Here is a 23279-nt window from a genome sequence, read left to right on the forward strand (position 1 = left end):
TTCCTCTACTTTATTCCTAGCAGATTAAGGGAATCCTCTCACTGCCAGATGCCAGTGTAGCCACAGTGAACTGGCTTGGATTCTGGTGTGCACTTGGTCTCAGAACTCAGAATCCATTTAGTTTCCAAGATCATAGACCTATCATGTGCAGCCAGGGGGGAAAACACTCACAAGGAGATTAGTGATGATGGATGCCCCACCCACTTCTTTCATTTCCCATTCTACAAGGATTCTTGCCACAGTCTCACATTGAGTGTGATAAGTGGGGGAGGTGGTTGTGCTAGAAGCTAAAGTTCCTGTTGGTTCAGGATCCAGGATGGAGTGGATCTTCTGAGTTTACTTCTGGGGGATTTGGAGCTGCCTGTTCCCTCCAGTGCCTTCAAGGCTTGTTATTAATTTACATGCCCTAGTTTATGTTGGTGCCTTTTGTCTTTATGATGCTCAGATCCTAGTGATGGGCTCCCATATAGGAAGCTAAATTGTAATGTTACATCTCCTGCTCTTATAATGGGGTCCTGGAGGAGCCAGGAGGCCTTTCACTGCTCCTTTCTGGGCATGCATGTGAGTGGACTCTGTTTGTAGATTGGGTTTTCTTGGGGCTTTTCCTCTTCTCCATCTTTTTCTCTGTTTAAATGCTCTCCCCTGGTCATCAATAGATCATTTTTGTATAACCCAAAGACTTCATCCTCTGCAAGGGGCTTCTCTTTCCTTTATCCTGCAAGGTTGACAATATGTCAATAAAATGTGAAGTTTCTCCTTAAAAGAACTCCTCAGTTGGTCTGCTTTGGTTTCTGCCTCATGCTGCAGCATTTTGTTTCAAAAGATTCCAATGCTCCCCGGTGGAGAACATGTTGCCTTGACAGACATTACAGGGTGTTTGACCTATGGACCCTGCTTTAAATGGTATATACCTGTAAAACACATCCCAAACCTACACCACAAAGGAAAGCCTGAACATGAGCTGAGTATCTGTTGTGCTTCACAAAAGTTTAGTTGGAGACTTGCTTTCAATCTGAGACTGTCCCAATATCAGGGCACATTTTTTTTTTTTAAATTGCCCCAAATAATCAATTTAGTCCCATCACTTAGCTGTGGGCTGGCTGTGAACCTCCCTCCAAACTGCAGCTGTAACTAAAGGCACATCTTCACTTGCAATGTTAAAATGCTGCCACGGCAGCGCTTTAACGTGGCTTGTGTAGTCATGGCATAGTGCTGGGAGAGAGGTCTCCCAGCACTATAAAAATCAATCACCTCCACAAGAGGAATAGCTCCCAGCGCTGCTGTCTACACTGGCACTTTACAGCACTGAAACTTGCAGCACTCTGGTGGCTGTTTTTTCTCACCCCTGAGCGAGAAAGTTACAGCACTGTAAAGTGCCAGTGTAGACAAGCCTTGAGTCAGGGAAATTGCTTACACCACCATCAACATGTGTAGTGTGCCTGGAAACTAACTGCATGCTGGACTTTCCCCTGTTGGGTCTTCACCTGTGAGATAAATCTCTCCCTTCCTGATCATCAAGGCCACTGTGGGTGGGGGCAGGATTAAATTAAACCAAATTGAACATCTGAATTGCATAGTTTACACAACAGATTGGGTGAAGAGCCAGGTATATGTGATACAATTACAAGGAACAAAAGGAGTGAATGAAGCTTCAAGTGTATCCTTCACTTTTTGGTGGCAGTTTGGAAAAGATACACAATAAGCACATCCGGGTCTTCTTTAGCAGGACCTTTTGTGCCGATGTTGTTACTTTCTGGGACTCCCTTGATAACTTGGTTATGCTGATCCCTCCTAACAAATAACATTTCAACATTTCCAATGTAACCACCAAACCAGTTCCCACCTCTGTCCATTGACCTCTGCTGGCACACAGAAGCATCACATCACATGACCAGTTAGGGAGATCTTAAAAAAATATTATCCAAACTCCATGTCAAAGAGGCACTAGAAAGGGTCCCCATGTGCCCAATCAGAGTCTGTGCAATTCTTCACTAATGAAGCTAGACTGTAATTTTACATCTCCTGCTCTTGTAGTGCTGCCCTGGAGGACCAAGAGCAACCCTACAACAGCAAACAGGGTGCAGATGCCAAGAGCAACCTTACAATAAACAGGGTACAAAGACTCCCCTCACTCTGTAGTGACCCCACTCGGTGATGACAGGATCTGAAGGAAATTAGTGTATTAGGCACAGATTCTCAAAAGTTCCAGAATTTCAATTAGAGTTAGGTACCTAAATACTTTTGAGAATCTGAACCTTAATTCTTGGGCAGAGCTTTGAAGATGTAGAGGTATGTATAAATACAAAGCATTATTATTCCTCTCTCACCCTCCTCAATTCAGTACTGGTGCTAGCTCACTGGGGGCCCCTAAGCAGGAATATTTTTGCCCCTACTCACACAACAGATACTCATAATTAACAGGGGGCTCCTTTGAGCTGCTTGGGGCCCTAAGTAATTGCTTAGTCTGCTTATGTCTTGCTCTGCTCATCTAGAAAGAAATTTGTAGCAAAGTGAGGCCAATAGGAGAATCTTCCACACATTGACATGTACCACAGCTCTTGCCTAGCTCAGGCATGGAGCAGAGCAGCAAAGTGAACAGGACAAGAGCCTGCTCAGTTTCATTCTCTAGCTGTGCTCCATCTGCTGGTGGGCTGGCAGCAAAATGAGGTTACAAGTAAGTCTGTTGAGTTTATCTTGGAGCTGTGGAGGGGAGCAGAGTAGCAAGTTGTTGCAAGGGAAGGAGCTGGGTTAAGAATAAGAGACTGGGAGGGAAATGGAAAAGAGAAGAAATTGGGACTGAAGAGGAAAAGAGAATGAAAAAGAACAAGAGGTGGGGGAAAGGAGAGAAGAAATTAAACTGTCCAAAAAGGAGGAGAGGCAGAGCTTCTCTGTGTCTGCCGAGCTGACTCACCTCAAAGTCCCTATATGTCCTCCAAAAAGTATTTGAGCTTCTCAGACCATAAAGGCTACAAACCCAGGGATGATTCTGTATTACAGAACAGTTGCAAATCTATTCCTTTACTCTTATTCTTCCAGAAATGTTAGGATAAAGCTCTGCTAACCTAACTAAGGAGCTGAACACTTATCAAGAATTTAGATTAAACAGACAGACAAAAAAGCCCACCAGGTGGTACCTCTTTTATTCTCAAATAGATTGCTTGTTTCATTAATACTAATCATCCAGTCCCTAGAAAGGTCTTTAATGGGTATTTAAAAGTGAATCAAAGGCCACCCTTTAATTCACCTGGTCAAATCTCTCTTATGCTCTTGCTCTCTCTTTTTTTTTTAAAATGTGAGATCAAATCTTTTGGAGCAGAACTGGAGAGTTAAAAGTTAGCAGTGGTTAACTCTCTGTGGCTTGCTCTGTGTTCTCCCTCCAACATTCAGGGTATGCAGCAGTTGTGGGTTATTTTGCAGATTATAAGAAAATGTATTTGAATTTTCAAAACAAAACATTTTGGGAAAGCCTGCATCTAAAAAGTGGCCTTGAGGACTGGGATATGGAGGAGGAGCTCAAGCTAACCACCACCACTGATCAGTTTCCTCAAGGTAAGGAGTCTGAGAGTCTTGGGTTCTGGATGGTTTGGTTATGTGTATGTTCTTGGCTGTGAAACTTCCAGGTGAAAAGAAGACACTCTGATGGCTGAAGATAGAAATCTGATCTAGCCTAGAAATTCATTAAAAATCATATCTTGTCTTGCTATCAAAGAATTTAAATGCTGTTAAATTAGAATTTGCTCTTTTATGAACTCCAAAATTATGCAAATTTAGGAGAACCTGGAGATTAAACTGTAAATAACTGACAAGTACTCTGACATCGGGGGGGATCCTAAAGAGAGCTGACGAGACTGGCTCAATGAAATAAAAATCTCCAGAGAGCACTCCAGAAAACATATTGGCATATGATAGAAGCAGCAGCACTGACTGGGCTAGAGGAGATGCCAATGCTGGATACATGTGATTGTTCATGATTCTAGTTCAACATTGTGAAAGTATCACAGAAAATGTTTTGCTAAAAGACATAATCTAGTTTAAACAGGAATAATTTGGGGGAAGTTCAATGGCCTAAGTTATGCAGGTGAGATTAAATGATTACAGTGCCCCCTCTGGCCTTTGACTCTATGAATAGAAAAAGCTGAAACTGAACATCTCTAGTATGTCATGTCTAGTTCATGTCCAGCTCCACCATTGTTGCTATGATTTGCTGCTTTGGCCAGTCTAATTCTGAATCTCTCCAGTGATGTGCCAGTCTCAAAGAATTCTTATGATACTTTAGTACATGGATTGTAGGGCTCTGGACCATGCTAGGGAAATGCTGGGACTGGCATCTCCCTAAAAACCTTACAGTCACAATCTTAGGCTCTAGGCCTGGAAACTGACCCTTAGGCCCACATGGGTCCCCATTCTGCAGGAGTCCAACTGCAGGATGAGGGTTTTGATGGGTGTAGCCAAGTGGGTCTCAACCAGGGGTACCTCTGGGAATATGCAGGGGTCTTCCAGGGGGTACATCAATTCATTTAGCTATTTCCCTAGTTTTACAACAGGCTATAGGGTTGCCAACTTTCTAATTGCACAAAACTGAACACCCTTGCCCCAACCCTTCTCCAAGACCCCACCCCGCTCACTCCATTCCCCCTCTGCTCTGTCACTCGCTCACTCTCCCCCAACCTCACTTACTCATTTTCACTGGGCTGGGGAGGGTCCCTTTTTGACCAGGTGTTTTGGTTTAAGCACTAGTGAAGTCAGTACAAACTAAAATTTCATATGGACAATAACTTGTTTATACTGCTCTATATACTATACACTGAAATTAAGTACAATGTTCATATTCCAATTGATTTACAATTATGTGGTAAAAATGAGAAAGTAAGCAATTGTTCAGTAACAGTGTACTGTGACGCTTTTGTATTCTTGTGTCTGATTTTGTAAGCAAGTCATTTTTAAGTAAGGTGAAACCTGGGGGGTACGCAAGGCAAATCAAACTTCTGAAAGGGGTACAGTAGTCTGCAAAGGTTGAGAGCAACTGGTGTAGCCCAATCTAGGTGACCCATCATGCTGCAGAAAAGGGCCTTTTTTCCCCAACCCAAATTAGACTAAGGATGCGTCTCAACGCCTTGATGCTCAGAAGAGAAAGGGGGTGGAGAAGAGGAGGGAGATGGGTGTCAGTGCTGTCAATTCACCACATTGTCTCTGATCTTCCATTTCCCACCAGCTGCAGATGAAAAACAGAACCATCACATGCTGAAGTGGCAGTGTGAGCGACAGGTGCGCAGGAACTCACTCCCCAGGGAACCATCCGACACCCTCCCATCCATACGGCCTGGTGAGCCATGAGCAGGGTATTGTCCTGGGGCAAAGGGATGCCATTAGCAGATGCATATGTAAAGGAGCATTCATTTGTCCTGTTACAGAGGGATGGACAGCGACAGACTGCACATCTGGGTCTGATCTTCTCCAAGGGTCAGAGGTGTTTAGGTCAGCACTAAGGGGAGTATTATGTACTCCTTCCTCCATTGGATGCTGCCAGACCAGTAGCTCAGGGTGATTCCTGGGTAGTGAGAGTGCAGGCAACTCTGGTGCTGCTCGCAGGGGAAGGGAGGTTAAAACTCCCAGGGTGAGCAAGGGACACGGCCTGGTGGTGTGAGGGGCCACAGGACAGGAGGGAAAAAAAAATCCATTTCTTGTGACATATGGAGATAAATGCTATGCAGGGGTGGTGGGTGGTAAAACACCATGGAGTCTTAGGGTTATGAGAGCCCTGAGATTTTGGATCTATATCCTATTTAGCCTTAGCACAGCCCTGTTCCCAGGAGGCAGGAGTCCTGTCTGTTGCAGAGGCCCTCAGATGGTGTCACTAGAGTGATTTGGCTTCTTCTCTCTCAGCAGAATCTTATGTGCAGCCCCATTTGTGGATGTGGATGAACCCCAATCTGGTTTGCCCCATTGCCAGCTGTCCCAGTGTGGACATGCCAGGACCCAGTAGCCCAGCATTCTCAGCAGCTGCTGCTCCAGGGTTTTCTCCTCCAAACCCTTCCTTGAATTGCTCCAACCTTGACTGTTCTGAGGAGGATCTGCTGTCGTCATCCAGTGAGGCAGAGAAGGTATGTGACAGAGGGGAAGCTGTGTGGACAGTGCTAGGCATTACATGCTTTGAGTTGCTTGGTCTCTGTGACTGATGCATCCCAAGATAGGACTAAGTTTGCTCATGCCCTGTTTTATGAGCAGCAGAAGTGAATGCATAGATTCAGCCCAAATTATGGCTGGCAGAAGGTACAAGATGCTGGATTGGAAACTGGAGTCCTTCCTATCCACAGAACAGGAATAGCCCAGGTAGCAGCATATACCTCAGGCATGTCATGTGGGGAGGAGCTCATTTACCATTACCCACTCAGTACATGACCCTTCTGCTGAAACAGATAGAAATGGATCAGTTAGTACCCATTTGTGAAGGGTACACATCACCACTGGGAACTGGACTAAGGCCCAAACTCATTACATGCAGGCCACTGATGTGCAACTTCCCACACATCATGTCTACTCACTGACTCCATGCAGGCCTAACCCATCTCTTTCACCCCTCTTTTTCTCCCTAGTTCACTGAGGATGAAGATGTCTCATCGGTGGACATCTCACTCTCTCAGAAAATGGAGACTCCCAAATCTAAGGCTGCTCTGGCACCCCGGAAACCAAAGGTCCCCAGATCTCAGAGCACGAAGCTCAAGTACATCCTGCAGGCGAGCACCAAACTCAAAGGGGGCTGGCCCCGGCCCCCCCTTAATTACTGCATCCTCATCACCCTGGCCCTGCGTAACAGTGCAGAAGGCAGCTTGACTGTGCAGCAAATCTACCAATTCACACGGTACCCACAGCCCTCCTAACTCCCCCCATGCTGGGATAGGGGGAGTTTAAAGGGGGCATGGGTACAAAATTGTCCTAGCTTTTGCTAGGGAGGAAGTATGGCTAGGGAAGGTGACTGGAAGTCAGGACTCCTGGGTTCTATGGTTCTATTCTCAGCTCTACTACTGACTCACCATGAGACATTAGGCAAGTCACTTCCTTTCTGTTCCCATTAGAGACTACATGGATTTTTATTTAAATGCCCAAGTTCAGGAGTATTCAGACTTAGAGTTTTAGTTCTGGCCTGTTGCTATTTAACAGTACTCTGTTCAATTGGTCCAGCCAAACCTAATGTTTGAGGGTGTAACCTAATGGTACAGGGGCTTGGGAGGAATCTCTCATCCTCTTATATCCACATATGTTCCACAAATGATCAGGTGCACTCTGGTTGTGGCAAGAAACATTGACCTTGTGACTAGCGTAGCCAATCCTGTGCTCTGGGCTTGCCCGGCTTGTGAACCCAGCTCTGTGCCCTTCTTCTCTCTCTTTGCAGGCAGCACTTTCCCTTTTTCCAGACAGCCCCAGATGGCTGGAAAAACACCATTCGTCACAATCTGTGCTTCAGTAGCAGCTTTGAAAAAACCACCCACTTTGTGTGCAACGAGGGCAACCGCAAGTCCCGCCTGTGGAAGCTGACACCAGAAGGCTGCAGAAAGTTCCAGGAAGAGGTATGGGCTCTATCTGAGGAGGCCCTCGACTTAGTGAGCCAGAGCTTGAGCAAACCAGGTACATACCAAGAGGCAGTAGCCCCCACTGAGGCTTTGGAGTCTAGGACGAGTGGTACTGGAAAGCAGGCTCTCCCAAGACTTTATTGTGAGGTTACACTAGAAGAGAGCTGTAGAGGGAGTATATGCAGTGATGAGCTGCCAAAATCTTAACGGGTTCCCTCCTCACCCCACAAGGGGGTCGTTGCCCACCCCCCCGGGACTCCTGCCCCATCCAACCCCCCCGCATTCCTTGATGCCCCCCCAGGACCCCTGCCCCATCCACCCCCTCCCCTGTCCCCTGACTGCCCCCAGAACTGGGCAGGAGGGTCTCATGGGCCACTGTAGTGGGTGCCCACCATGCCCCGCCCCTAAGAGCCAGAGGCACCTGCCAGGGGGCGAGGTGGGGAGTCCCGGTGGTGCTTACCTGGGGCAGCTCCTAGGAAGCATCCAGCAGGTCCCTCTGGCTCCTAGGGGCAGGGGAGCGTAGCTGGGGGGGAGCAGAGGGAGCAGCTGCTCCCCCACTGATCACATCAAAAGTGGTGCCTCAGGCGCCGACTCCCTGGGTATTCTGGGGCTGGAGCACCCACGGGGAAAATTGGTGGGTGCAGAGCACCCACCGGCAGCTCCCTGCCCGGGCCCAGATCACCTCCGCTCCCCCTCCTCCCCTGAATGCACAGCCCTGCTCTGCTTCTCTGCGCCCCCCTTCCCGCAAATCAGCTGTTTGGCGGGAAGCTGGGGAGGGCTGAGAAGCAGGCCGCAGCTTCCTGCTCAGCCAGAGGGTGGCGGAGGTGAGCTGGGGTGGGGAGCGGTTCCCCTGCGCGCTCCCCCCCCTACCCCCCCCCCCCGGGTTACCTGCTGCGGCACAGCAGCCCTCCTTGCACCCCTCTCCCCACCGCTCAAGCTCACCTCAGCCTCCCTGGGCCTGAGCGGGAAGCTGCCGCTTGCTTCTCAGCCTGCCCCGGCTTCCCGTGCAAACAGCTGATTCACGGGAAGCCTGGGTGGGGTGGCGCGTTCAGGGGAGGAGGCGGAGCAGAGGTGAGCTGGGGCCAGTGAGTGGGGCGGGGAGCTGCCAGTGGGTGCTCTGTACCCACCAAATTTTCCCCTTGGGTGCTCCAACCCTGGAGCACCCGTGCAGTCGGCGCCTAAGGTGCCACTTTGGGCCGGTTAAATTTAGAAGCCCTTTTAGAACCGGTTGTCCCTCATGGAACAACCGGTTCTATAAGGGCTTCTAAATTTAACAACCGGTTCTAGCGAACCATTGTGAACCAGCTCCAGCTCACCCCTGAGTATATGTGTGGACAGACCAGGGGAAGGAGAAAATACAGAGGGCTAGACTGGATGACTGAAGATGATGGATCTTCTAGGGCGGAGCCCTTACAAGTATGGGTGGCTCTGTGCCTCATTTAGCTGTAACCTAGGCCAGAGGAGAAGAGGGGTAAGATTTTTCCCTTTTGAATTATAGAAATGCTCCTGGTCACTCCTCTCTGAAAATTATTCCTCTCTCTCTCCCCGCCCTTGAAACTTCATTCATGGAAAGATTAGAAAGCTCATAGCTGAGTTATTTCCAGCACTGAATGAGGTACTTCACAAGCTGCTGAGGGTGTTACTGGTTGCTGAGGATGATGGAGTGGGGTTGCACTTTGGAGACCAGGACTGCAGGTGCCTAGGCCAGTGAAAGGAATCACTGCAGAACAGTGCCAGGGACCATTCCCATGCCTTAGACTAAGAGACCCAGATGGTATTAAGTGGTGCTATCCTTATAGCTCTGGCCAGCCAATTTTAATGTGGATGCCTAAGATCTACACATGGCTGTGGGGGGACAAGCTTAGGAGCCTAGAGGCACATTTGAAAAAAAAAAAAAAGTACTTGAGAGATTCAACTATGAGCAGGGTTATTCTCCTGGCTGCTTAAGAAATCTATCCTCTACCTGATACTAAATAACATACTTGGCCAATGAAAATCAGAATGGAAGTATTAAATTGTTGGGACAAGCTCTCATTGGTGGCTGAGTGATCCTGAGATCAGGACACAGATAGCAATAGTGGTGGAATGCTGCTTAACCCTCTTATGCTGCAGAGCCAGAACCTGGTTCATGGCCCAGGCTCAGCCATCAAACCACCTTCTTTCTCTCTTGTTGCAGAACAGATGCAATCTTTGTTCAGTCTCTGATCCCTGCTGCCCCCGAGATAAGGACCATGTGGTTCCCAAGCAGCTTATTTCCTCCTGAGTTACTACAGTCAGCTTCCAAGCAATCGCAGAAGGGAGCCCTAGATGTGAATGGAAACTCTAGGAACTCAGACCTCTAATCAGAAAGAGCTGGGTCAGACCTGCTGCCTACCTCCCCCCACAATGGCTTGGTCTGGGCAGGCTTTGTCTCTCAAATACTTTAAGAGGGAGCCTCAGCTAAAGGATTGTCACTAGAGAGTATGGGGTAGTAGGAAAATCTGGTCCTCTTGACTTCTATGTTTTCCCCCTTTCAGCAGTTTGAGTGGCTATCTTGTCCATGATCCACTCGCTGCCGCTGGTCAGAGTTGGTTATGTTTGAGGGAAGATTACAGGAAGCTTTAGCATAATCTTGGGAATCTCAGGGCCTTTACTCTAACAGCAATTTCTCAGCTGCTTCTGTGCAAAATGTTCTTTCCCCTGTACAAGAAGACTGGGGTAAAGTCTATCTTTTAAATTCCTTATTCTCATTCTGCACTTAATGTTGTGTAAAGTATGCTAAAGGTAAAAAGCACTAAGGGCAGTTGAACTATTAAAAAAATCCCAAACACCATGAAACATGAAGCAGACAGTAAGAGCTAGAGCAGAGTTCAGACATTCCACTGCAGCCACTTAAAGATCCCAAAGACATTGTCATTTTATTTTGTTGAAGTTCCAGTTGACTAGCCCCAGAGTCTTTTTTTTTTTTTTTAAAATATGCACACAAAACAAGACCACACCAAAACTTCTTTTCAATCCTAGTGCTAGGAGACACAAAAATGACCCTAAATGGGGTGGGAGGGGATAAGGTGAAAACTGTGTTATTGTTCTCCTGCCTCTTGACAAGAGAGGCTGAATTCTGTTATTTAAACATAGATCATATCTCAGACAGGGAAACAATGATGTGACATGAGCAAAAAAGCTGTAGCAATTGAGGGGAAAGGGAGTTTGTTACTTGTTTAGTTATTTAATACTAAAGCCTACTGAATGCTGGGGAGAAATGAGGTCTTTGTTAAAGTCTCTCCCCCAATCCACAAGCTGATTGCTCTAACACAGATTGCCTGCCACACACCTTTACTTTAATAAGGGAGCCAGAATGGAACCAGACATTCCATTCCTGGTATTTCTAAAGCTAAAAAAAAAAACAAACAAAAACACACACTCAGGCCTTCATTATAAAGCAGTAAAAACATTTGTTTTTTTAAACTAAACCCCTCTGGCAGCTCTGATTCTTTACATTGTCAATACAGCAGCTTTTGTCTTATTTAACATCACAACTGCTGCTTCCTCTAACACAGGCAGAATGGATCATAAAACCCTAGCCCTCTGCAATATATCCAGTCTACATACTGGCACTGCCTAGAAACAGTTGGTGCTAAATGCCTGCATTAAGAAAGGCAGAAACCAAACAAGATGACAAGACTGGCTTAGTTTGATCTCAGTTGTTAAAGTAACACAGCAAGAACTATTTTTTAATCAGACAGCAGCCACTTAAACTAGAGAAAACTGGTCACTTATTTGACTATTTCATTTATAAGGTATTTTAATAAATTGTTCAGAGTCCAACAGGTGTCTAGGTTGTTTACCTGTAATACCTACTAATAGGGTTAGGCTAACATCAGATGCTATCTGTAACATGCTAAAATTTGGAGTCAGTGAGTTGTAAATGGAACCTTAAAGTGTGATTTAATCTATATATAAAAAATTTGGTGCGAGAGGTAGGGAGGGGTACTGCACAGAGCCTGTTTTTTAGAGAGGTTTAAGGCATCAGGAGCAAGGCCTCCCATGCAACTAAGACACTTGCACTTCCTAGTGCCCCACAAATGAATTCCCTTTCCAACAGAAGCAGTTCTATGGTAGGCTTAATCCTCTTCTTGTATAATCTGACAATGATTTCTGTTCTCCCACTGCCACCACTCATCTTTTAGGAGTCTAGTGAGCACTTAACTGCCAGTCCCTAGAGAGGATCATGCTTTCAGTCCCCAGTGAGCACGCGACAGCAAAGGTGAACTGTTGTTAGTCTAGGATAGGCCCCTCTTATTCCCTACTGTAGAGTCTTGCAAGCAAGAAGTTTACTGGTACAGCTGAAACTGGATGTTACATAAACAAGTGACTGTTTCAACAGTCAGGCAGACCTCACAAAAAGAGAGAGGAACATGAGCAAATCACACCCATACCACAAGGGAGAGTGCTCAAGCTGATTTTTCAGTTGACTGAGCCATAAGAATGAGCTTGACCAATGCTCTAGTACAGCAGGACCCTGAAAGCCCATTCAAAAGTAATGTTTTGCCTCTTAAATCTGCACAAGAGTTGCGGGCAAACTTAGCAAGCAGTCTCTACAGGAGGGGTGGTTTCTACCCCAGTCAGATGCAGCAGGAGCTGTTGCACATATTCCTGATTAAGAGTAGTCAGCAAAGATCCATGCAAGAGGAAGAGCAGAAGTCAGAGGGGAGGATTTGTTGAAAAGCTCTTCCCTTCCTTTAGCACCCTTCTCTCACAAAAATGCTTGCTTAGCAGAAAGTGGCTAATGTTACTCTGAGTGCCAGTAGGTAGAGGTTGATCCTCTTTCCACTAGGAAAAATTTAGAATTTACTATAAAATAAACCAATATATCATCTATTCCTATATCCTAACTCCCCTATTCTGATCATGCAGCTGGTAGCTGTACAATGCTTTACCTGGGGTGGGGATTTCATGTCCTTGGCAGTGACCATTTTTGCTGATGCTAGAGGTTTGATTTGTTTAGCTATTCATGAAACTGCAGGCCTAAATTGGATCTAGTGCCTGACAACCTCACAAGCAACTACCCTTCAAGAGGTAGAGCAAGGACCTGTTGGCTAAGCACAGGACTAAATATCTGGACACTATTTCTAGCTCTGCCACAGATATAATGCATGATGTCAGACAAGTTACTTTTACTCCAGCTTACAGATAAGGCACAGAGGTGACTCTGTTCTTATGCCAGAGGTGAAAGACTTGACATTTGTAACAAAAGCACTTTGAGTTTGGTTGGAAGGAGCCAGAGCGGGATACAAGAACAGGCTACAGAAAGGATCGCTTAAAGAATTAGAAATACAGCATTAAAAGGAAACTGAAGTTTTAATAGATGCCTGGCAAGCTCATAGCTGATACAGACTTAAGCTTTATTCTAAAGTGACTTTAAAAAAAAAAAGTAGCTTTATTTGATCCCTAGCAAGGGGATCCCTACTTGTAGTGCCAGCCAGCACAGTGGCAGCTTTCCTCCCTAAGAGAGGACAGGTAGAAGGACTACCTGGGGCTTGTCTACATCAGTTTTGGCACCAATTTAACTAGATCACATTGCAGGGAAAAAAGAAACAGGTTAGATCAGTTCAACACCCTAGTGTGGACAGCACAATTTAGAAGTTTTACTACTGCAAGCTAGGTCAAAATGAATAGGGTATTGAACCCTTTTAACTAAATTGGCACAGATTTAACAAAACCAAAACTATTCAGACCTGCCCTCAAACACAGTCTGAAACAGGTGTCAAGCACCACCCACACCCATTGAAGTCAGCAGGAGCCCAGAATTTCTGTGGAAACGGGGGCATAATATGGCTGCACTCAAGTGGCATTTGACTTGTTCTCCATATGAGAGTGAGAAGAAGGTTGGGTTGCTTTCCACACAAAGCCCATCTTCAGCAGCCTCTTGCTGGCAAAGGTCATTTTGAAGTCAGCATCATTTAGCCAAAAGAAGAGATGAAGGGCAGGTGTCAAGTCATCCAGGTCACTGGGGCTGTGGGAGTCACAGGTCATATCAATCTCAGCGCTGCAAAAGTAAGAGGAAGAGTGGGTAGTTTTGTGGCGAGACTGAACCCAAGAAGATCAGGTTTTATTGTCCATCATAGCCAGAATGGAAGTATCAAGAATATAAAGACACCAAGCTGGTTAGTTTCCCTGTAAGGTGGGGCACACTAGAGCTGCAACTCTAGCATCTGCACTTATGTTAGCAAATGGAAAGTTTTAATGGGATATGGGGGTGGGGGCGCAAGAGGAGAAGAGGCCAGTGAAGACAAGGCAAGTTTCCAATGCAGCCCTTTGGCCAAGAATCTAATGGCTGTACCCTGGCTGCAAGTTGAAGGGTAAGATAACAAAAATAAATGCTTTGACTGTACGTTGCTGATGCTTTGTTCTGACTGACAGCTGGACACTGCTTGTTGGCTGGCAGGAGCTCACCAACCATAGACACCTGCAGTTGATCAGTGATGTCACCCTGCAGCTACAGTACAGGGAGAGACATTGGCTGCTTGTGTCCCTTGAACTACTAACAGAAGGTTCCTCACATGTCCCTCCCCTTCCCTCAGTTTCCACATGATCATTTAAATTTGAGATTCCTCAGTAATGAAATGGTGGAGGTCAAAAACATGCACACCTTCCAAGCTTGGCATAAAGTATCAGAATCTGAGTCTACCAGTCATTTACCCTCTCCCTTCTGAAAGCTGCAGGAAGTGCAGAGCCCTCCCTGATTTCTTGCCCACACTTCACCATCCATCCAACTCTGGGCCCTATAAGGTCAGTAAGTGCCTTTCAAATATCATGAGAAAGATGTAACCAACACCTGTTTCAGGAGATAAGATTGCTATGGGGATCAGGAAAGAATTTCCTCTCTAGACCTCTTCCCCTCCAAAAAGGGTACTGCACTGCTAGCTAGTTTTGTTAGAGCAGGGGGCTGTCAGACTCAAACTAAACCCAAAGGATGAGTTCACTATAGCAAGCCCTAGGTCTATGAGATAGGAGACCAGTGAGTTAGGAGCTTTGTACAGTTCTTGGCATACTCCTTCAATTCCCAGGTAGAGGGCTGGCTGGGGGTTTGATCACAATGACTAGTGCCTGAGTTCCATTTGCACCTTTATCTATTGATACACCCGCACCACAGAAGAGAGCACCTATCTTCTGCTCTCAGCACTCTGACAAGTTTCAGAAATAGTTACAAGTAGAAGAGATCTCCTCCTCACTCAATAACTGTGTGATTCTCTGCAGCTGCACCTACAGTGACACAAATAAGTTAAGACAGCCTGCCGCAACACTGGAATAAGACTGACCTTTAAAAGCAGGAGAGTCTTACTGCAGGAGCTTGGTCTCCTATTGTTTGCTCCCTCTCAATTGCACAGATGCACTACCACTAGCTCCTCTGATGCTGCTGCTAGTGAGAAGATCAGGAGCCAGCAGCCTCCAAAATAACAGTAGGCCACACAGTTCTGGAAGTTCAGTGCACATGAAGCCCATGTAACATACCTTTGCTTTGCTGGAGCACAGTAGCATCTCCTCCTTGGGACAGAGTTGCTTGGAGTCAATTAAGACTGGTTTCTGATAAGAGTCCTCAAGTGCTGCAGCTTCCAGGGACATGGTTTTTTCCTGTGTTTGTGTGCAAATCTGCATGGTGTCAGCTACTGGGGGCACTGTCTTTACTGAAGCATGTTTTCTATTAGAAGCCTTGTGTGCAGCAGCTACTGGAGGTACTGGTTTTACTGGAGTAGAAGCCTTGGGTGCAACAGTTGCCAATAATACAGGGAACACTAGTTTTCTGGGAACTTTCTTGACTGTGGAAGCCTGCAGGATCACAGCACCAGCAGCAGCCAATGGGGGCTTGGAAACAGAGGCAACAGGAGAAGTCTCCAGGGCAGTGACGAGGGTCACTGCCTTTACTGAACTATATTTTCTAGCGGAGACCTTGGGTGCAGCAGTTACTGGGGACACTGAAACACATTGTCCAGAGGAAGTCTGTAGGGCAGCAGCTACTTGGGGCCTTGGTTTTACTGAAGTAGGTTTTCTAACAGCCGCCTTGGGTGCAGGAGCTACTGAATGCACTGGTTTTCCTGGGATTCCCTTATTGGGGTATCCTGTTATGGAGCAAACCAGGTTGGGGTTCACCCACATCCACAAGTGTGGCTGCACATCAGATTCTGTGGAAACAAAGATGACCGATCACTCCAGCGAAGCTGTGCTTTTGTTGAAGTTAGTTGTGTGGGGTTCCCCCCTCCTCCCCTTTGTAAGCTGCTTAGCTCCTTTGGACAGCTCATTAGGCAACAGTATCTCCAAATCCAAAACTACAGTCCTATCACGAACTAGAGGAGACTCCCTGTGAGCTAGAGTACTGGGACTTTGACTCAATAGGGTGTCGCCACCAGAAGGCAACTGTCACACACTTAATCAAATCTGACATTCCGTGCACTAGGAAGCATGGTGTACATATGCACTAGCTCTGTGATACTCAGATTTCAGTGGTTCAGGACCCAAATGAGCAATCAGCATAACCGAAAAGAGCCACAGTAGTGTGAATTCATTGTTTTATTTACTATTTTTAATTATAGTAGATTTTCTCACAGCAAAATGACCAAGAATTCTATAACTGGTTAACAGTAAAAGCATCGTGATTGGTTAATAATTAAATCAGTGTTTTAAGATCACGTGCTGCAAAGAGCTCCAAGAGACACATTAGAGAGACACTTGCAGCTCCCAAGCCTCAGTCTGAGTATCAGTGCACTAGCTAGTGCATGACTCCACAGTATCCTTCTACCCTGCCCACCCTCATTAACATTGCCAACCCAACCACATGAGCCATGCTGTGTAGGAAACCCTGCCAATATTCCTACTCTACACAACCCATAGTCATCACTTGCCATCTTGCTCCTTGGCTAGAGGGGGCTGGACTGCTTCTCTTGTGACAGAGTTGCTCCAACGATACTTGTACGGCTCATGTAGAAAGTATTCGCCGAGATCCTTTTCCGTACCTGGTCCACAGGCAAAGACAAAAGAACAAACCAAAAAAAAGCCCCTAAAATTAAGAACATATCACACCTATCAATCAAACTTGCACCTGCCTGATGCCTTAACCTCACTAGCTCTGCTGAAGCACCACCTGGAGTCAGCCTACCAATTCTGACAGAGAATTCTAGGTTGCCACTGGTTAGACCAGGCGTGGACAACCTGAGCCTGAAAAGGAGCCAGAATTTAACAATGTACATTGCCAAAGAGCCACAGTAATAGGTCAGCAGCACCCTCATCAGCACCCCCCGCCCCCACTCCCAGCACCTCCAGCCCACTGGCAGCCCCACTGATCAGCGCCTCCCCCTCCCTCCCGATGGCATGTGGGGCAGGGGGGGGTGGTGGTGGTGGTGCAGGAGAGTGGGTACTGCAGGCTCAGGGGAGAGGGAGGGGGAGGGAAGGGCCTGTGGCAGAGCCAGGGGTTGAGCAGGGAGCACCCCCGGCACATTGGAAGGTTGGTGCCCGTCGCTCCAGCTCAGGGGTCGGTGCCTAAACAAGGAGCCGCATATTAACTTCTGAAGAGCCGCACTTGGCTCTGGAGCCACAAGTTGGCCACTCCTGGGTTAGACAGGAGGGAGCTAACCAAGCTTAGATACTGAAAAGCCTTTTACCTCACAAGACAAAGTCATATTAAGATAGGCCATCAGATTAGCAGGTATTTTTTCAGGGGGTGCATGTGAGCAAAATGGAAAAGAAGCTTATGAAAAATGCTTACACCAGACTTTTGGGCAACAGCTCCACTATTAAGAGCAATAGTGGAAACACCTGTTTAGACACATGCTGGAATAAAATGTTTAAAATCCAAAAAAACAAACCACCCATACATCCGCCCAAATAAACCAAACCAAAACAAAACCCCACACCAGTGTCTTGTTGTCTAATCCTGCTGCAAGGAGGCCGATACAATACATGGTGGTAAAGTGCCAGCAGCTGCTTATGCCATATCTACGTTAATGCTCCTACAAAAGGAGCTATATCCATAGCAGTGCAACTGGTAGAGATTCCCAAAGTCTAGTGAAGTTAAGCTGTGTTCTAAAGGTCATTGTTACAGTGATAGATAACAGACTAGACTTCAGCTGTGGGTGTCCGTTTTATGGAGGAGCAGGAGCTACTCCATAGTTAAGGCTGCAGTAGAGTTTCTGTTCAGAGAAGATTAATTCTAGAAAAAGGATTTTGTAGCTTACTGCTTATGTTATTTTAATCATAAAAATTCTGTACAATCATTAGATGTCTTTCATATGGGTTGTGAAAATTAAATATCATCTCTGCTTCACAGTGGGGAAACAGAGGCGCATGACAGTTGAAATGATCTGCCCAAGGCGATACAGCAAATCACTGAGTGTTGAGAAAGGACTGGAAAGTCCTGGCTCCTGTGGTAATAATATTTAGTCCTGAGGTTTTCTCCTCTGTCTGTAGGAACTTCAGTTAGCTAACAGATTTAGAGGATTGTTGTCCTGTTAAGTATTTTCTTTTCTTATTCATCCAAGTTCAAGGAATAAAATTTGTTGCTACCTGGAAGCACGTAAAGTTATATTTCCCTCTACAGGCTGTATGTTGCTTGGTTACCCATATCTCTGTACAAATGGGATAATAAAGATAGGGTAACCAGTCTCCTTATTGATTTTCCTGCACAAGTTGCATAGGAAGGTTTATAGTTATTTATATATAAATATGAAGAGAGTCATGAGACAACATAAGAGATTTTACAAAATGCTAATAAAAAAAACTAAGCTATAGTATTAATGATCTTCCTTAAAATAAGTTAACTTAATTACAATTAACATTAAATTCATTCAAATAACTTTATTTCTAGCAACTTTTTTTTTTTTAATTAAACTTTCGTAGATTACTCCAGGCAAGTGAAGAAAACAAACTGCACCCATGATCCCCAATAATTCACAGATGCCCAGCATCTCATATGACAGGTTCTAATGAGGAAGTCCAGAACTACTCTTGATTCATGTAACAGCTATATTTACTGGCTTGAATAGTCCCTGAAGTAACAATAGCTAGTTATCTTATTCTTTGAGTATAAGAAACATCATATAAAAAAATGCAAACTATATTTACATAAATGAGATGCTGAGCATTTGTTTCCTACCTTCATCAACTTGATCAGTGGTAGTAGCCAGTTCAAGTTCCTGAGCCATATTCCAATTCTCAAGGCCACTTTTTAAATGAAGGTTTTCCCAAGCCTTTTTGTTTTTGAAGTTTAAATACATTTTTCATCAAGGGAACAAATAAAATCAACAGCTTTTAAAAAATAAAGAGCACATGACTACAGACAAAGGAAAGCTGTTAGCCTGAATTCTCTCCACCAATCATCATCATTTTGATCCTTTTTATATGGGAAAGTAGCTAGTAAGGCAGTGATTGACTCCCCTCTCATTGGCACCTTTAAATACCAATTAACAGGCTTGTTAAAGTTACTTTGAAAAATGACTGCTTACAGCAGGGATTCCCATTTTTTCCAAGGCTGAGAACCCCTCAGATTAGACATGTTCCCTTTTTGCTGATCTAGAAATTATAAAGATATGTGAAAGGAATTAATAGAGAAAGATAGCATTGTATTGTTGACCATAGTGTCTCACCCAGAGATTTCAAAGAGTTACAGAAGTATCAAATTAATTAAGCCTCCACATTTATTAATATATGTAAACCTCTACTTGGCAGGTGTAAGTAACTATGTAGCAAATATACAAGCTCTCTAGCCCAGATCCTCAAAGGTATTTAGGTGCCTAATTTCCAGAAATTAGGCCTTTGAGAATCTGGGTCCAGGAAACTACTTACCTACGTCACAGACTGGTTGTGAGACTTGTCTACATATAAGCCACTACAACTGCACCGCCTCAGTGAAGATGCTGCCTACGTGGGTAGGAGGGGTTCTCCTGTTGGTGAAGATAAACCATCTCCCTGAGAAGCGGTAGCTTGGTTGACAGAACTCCCCCCATCAACTTTGTGCCATCTACACTGGGGGGCTAGGTTGCTATAACTGCATTGCTCAGGTGTGTGGATTTTTCACAGCGCTGAGCAACCTATTATACCAGCCTAATTTCCTAGTGTAGACCAGGCCTTAGTTAGGTCCCAAGCCTGCAAGTACTTAAGTATGTAAGTAACTTTACACAGATGAGTAGTCACTCTCCATAAATTAACTGAGACTACTCACATGTAAATTTACTCAACTACTTCAGTGTGTGCAGGATCAAGACCTTATTTATTTATTTATTTTAATCAATAACATTATTTTATACAAAGCAGCACCCATAGAGAATATTACAATATACTTTGCAGTCACATGTGAAAATTGTGGCTGTTCTATGTGTTGTATTTTGGAAAGAAAAAGCTAAACATCAGCACTGATCAAAATGCTACTGAACATGGAGAAATTCCTTTTAAGACAGTTAAAGATAAAGGTTAAAAATGTCAATAACGCCTAGGGCCCAGCCCTCAAAGGTATTTAGATGCTTAACTTCCATCAATTTCAATGGGAGTTATGTGCCTAACTATCTCAGAGGATCTGGATCTCAATGACTAAGGCAAGGGCCTATTTACACCTAAAACTTATGTCAAGTTAGCTATGTTGCTCAGGGCTGTAAAAAATTTTGCACCCTGACAACCACAGGTCAACCTAACTCCTGGTACAGAGGCTAGCTACTGCCTCTTGGAGAAGTGGATTACCTACAGTGACAGAAGAATCCCTTCTGTTGATGTAGAAAGCACCTATGCCTTAGCAGCAGAACTGCAGCCACATAACTGTGCTGCTGTTGCGGCTGTAGAGTGGACATACTCCAATTCTACATGACAGGTTAAGCCAGCATAGCTACATTGCTCAGGGGTGCGAAGAGATGTGATTAGACATGGGTAACATCTTTTGGCCAAAACTTTTTTCATCAAAGAATGCAGATTCAGGAAGATCAAAACATTTTGCAAATTTGTGTTGATTTTGGCTAATTGTTTTGGTTAAAAAAAAAAAAAAAAAAAAAAAAGATTCTTCCTCTCCCCCCGATCCCCCCATGTCAAAATGGTTCATCTTGACATTTTCACGATGAAATACTGGTTTTTTGCACTAGATTCACAAGGGGACTTGGACACCTAACTCCAACATTTAGGTGACAGTCACAAAACTATTATAGTGGCCCCCATACACATTAGCCCAGTGATCAGGGCATTCAACTAGTGATGCAGGATATCTCTCTTTGAATCTGTGTGCTGGAGCAGAGACTTGAACCGAGGTCTCCCCCCTCTCAGGGAAAGGGAGGTGACCTAGTCCCCAAGAGCTATTCTAGGGCAGAGGTTCTCTCAATCTCCCTTACTGAACCCATTCCACCTTGTATAAATAATTAAATATTCACTGAAGCAGGGACTGGAACCAGTGTCCCTCAACCACACCCTGTGAGTGCCCTAGCCAGGAGGCTAGAGTCATTCTCCTGCCTTTTCTCTCTCTGGCTCAATGAATATTTAATACAAAGTGGAACAGCTTCAACAGGAGAAAATTAGAGGTCCCCCTTCCCCAATACTCAAAAGCCTTGTGGTTAGGACGCTCACCTGGAATGGGAAAAGACCTAGGTTTAAGTCCTTGCTCAGCCCAGAGAATCAAACTTGGGTCTCTCCTATCCAGGTGAGTAGCTTACCCATTGGGTATAAATAGTACACCACCACCACCACCATTACCTTTTCTTCTGGGGTTTTGTGAATGGAAGTCCACTTGTGAATCTAGCCCTTTGTTCCAAATGTCATTTCCTTTGCTTTTATTTAAAAAAAAAAAAAGGGGGGGGGGAATACCCCGAAATTAAATGTATTGTTAGACCTGAAATAATTTTTTTTCCCCAACTTCTTGATCCACTGAAAATTCCAGCTAGTTTTTACTGGAAAAACTGTGCTTTTGTTGGTATAGCCATGTCAGCCACCTCTTCATTGTCCCACCCCCGCATCCCAAAATAAGCTATACCAGAAAAAGCATCTTCACTAGCGGCTTTTGTTGGCACAACTATGTCAACTGTAGACCACACCTCATCACACCCTTAACCAACACAGCTATGTTGGCAAAAGTTTGTAGTATAGACTTGTCCCTTGTGTAGACATTGGTATACCAGCAAAAAAGTGCTTTTGCCAGTACAGCTTAGGTAAGGTCTACACGACAAACTTTTCCTGACAAAGTGATATCAGTTAGCAGTGTGATTTTTTTACTGACATATCTATGCCAATATAAACCCTAGAGAAGATGCACTTTTATCAGAAAACAATGCTTTTGCCAGTGTCAGAACAGCTATACTGGGTCAGACCAATGGTCCATGTAGACCAGTATCCTGTCAATGCCAGGTGCTTCAGAGGGAATGAACAGAACAGGCAATCATCAAGTAATCCGTCCCCCGTCATCCACTCCCAGCTTCTTGCACTCAGAGGCCAGGGACACGCAGAGCATGGGGTTGCATCCCTGACCATCCTGGCTAACAGCCATTGATGGACCTATCCTCCGAAGTTATCTGGTTCGTTTTTGAACCCTGGTATAGCTTATATTGATTGGGAAACTGGTATAAGCTGTGTGTAAACTAGGAGGGTTTGCTGGTATAACGAACTGTTCTGATGTAGCTATACTGGCAATCCTTTTATAGTGTAGACAAGGCCTTAATTTGCTCACCTAATTAATGTAAGTTATACCAGCAAAAGCACTTTTCTGGTGGTATAACCTGCATCTACCCTAGGAGGATTTGGCCAGTGTAGCTATACTAGCAAAACTTTTCTGCTGTAGACTCGGCCTATGTCCAATTTTTAAAACTGACTTTCAGGTCAATGGGACTTAGGCTCCTATGTGCCTATGTCACTTATGCATGTTTGAAAATTTTACTTAAGATCTCAGGAATGCTGTCTTATATTGATTTCCTGACTAAGGCCACGATCCTGCAGGTTACACCATGCAGAGCCCCAATGACTTCAACAGAGCTCTGTGTGGGTACCAGTGTCCTTTCATGCAGGATAATTTCCAGGATCTGGGCCTGAAATATAAACCACTTTGCTTTACAAAGGGTAGGAAAACACTACAAACAAGAGCAATGAATACAATAGTGCTGCGCAGTCAAACCACACTGAGAAAAATAAGCTATAGAGAAGCAAGTCATTTAAAATGGAAAATATTTTTTTTCTTTGTGTTTTCGAGTAAACTAATAAAGCGTGTGCAAGTGCTGAGAGCACATTTGGTGGAAATGAATAAATAAAATAATGCTTTGCCCCTCTGTAGTGCCTTCTGTCCAAGAGTTTCAAAAATGCCTGGATGAGAAAGTGGCACTGGTTTAACTAAAGGTGTGATTTGTGGACCAGTTTAGTTAAACTACTGCAAAAGGCTACGTGGATTCATTTTACCATACGTATTTCGGGTTAGCTTCAGTCAACTAGACTAGGTTTGAACTAATCCAAAATACGCCACTCTTATACGAGGTTAGGAGGGTCCACCTCAGGCTTTGGACTGATGTGAGTAAATCAGTTTAAATCTATGCAGCCAACTTCTGTGTGCAGATGAGGCTTTAGTCACATCACTGAATGAAGCCTCCCAACCTCCATGAGCGGTAGGGGAACAGCATTATCCATTCTACAGTGCAGTGCAGAAAGAAGTGATCTGACCAAGGCCACAAGCAGAGGAGGGAGAAGATCTCAGGAATCAACTTACCAAGAGATGTGGTGGATCAATGCTGATGT

The 23279-nt window shown here is 45.0% G+C and overlaps 2 protein-coding genes across 2 annotated transcripts; one reads left to right on the forward strand and one right to left on the reverse strand.

Annotated features, from left to right (window-relative positions):
* The first annotated feature begins 3428 nt into the window (after positions 1 to 3428).
* On the forward strand, positions 3429 to 9773 carry FOXR1 (forkhead box R1). Its single transcript, XM_077839892.1, has 6 exons — positions 3429 to 3549; positions 5213 to 5323; positions 5884 to 6101; positions 6594 to 6859; positions 7391 to 7623; positions 9745 to 9773. Exons 1-6 carry the CDS (start codon positions 3429 to 3431, stop codon positions 9771 to 9773), a joined length of 978 nt encoding a protein of 325 aa, XP_077696018.1.
* A 3113-nt stretch (positions 9774 to 12886) lies between these two features.
* LOC144278524 (uncharacterized) lies at positions 12887 to 23261 on the reverse strand. Its single transcript, XM_077839864.1, has 4 exons — positions 23251 to 23261; positions 16445 to 16555; positions 15060 to 15727; positions 12887 to 13593 (listed from the first exon to the last, which is right to left on the reverse strand). Exons 3-4 carry the CDS (start codon positions 15699 to 15701, stop codon positions 13588 to 13590), a joined length of 648 nt encoding a protein of 215 aa, XP_077695990.1. The 5' UTR covers positions 15702 to 15727; positions 16445 to 16555; positions 23251 to 23261; the 3' UTR covers positions 12887 to 13587.
* Positions 23262 to 23279: the final 18 nt, after the last annotated feature.

Source organism: Eretmochelys imbricata, chromosome 22 (assembly GCF_965152235.1).
Source record: "Eretmochelys imbricata isolate rEreImb1 chromosome 22, rEreImb1.hap1, whole genome shotgun sequence".
Classification (NCBI taxonomy): Eukaryota; Metazoa; Chordata; order Testudines; family Cheloniidae; genus Eretmochelys; species Eretmochelys imbricata.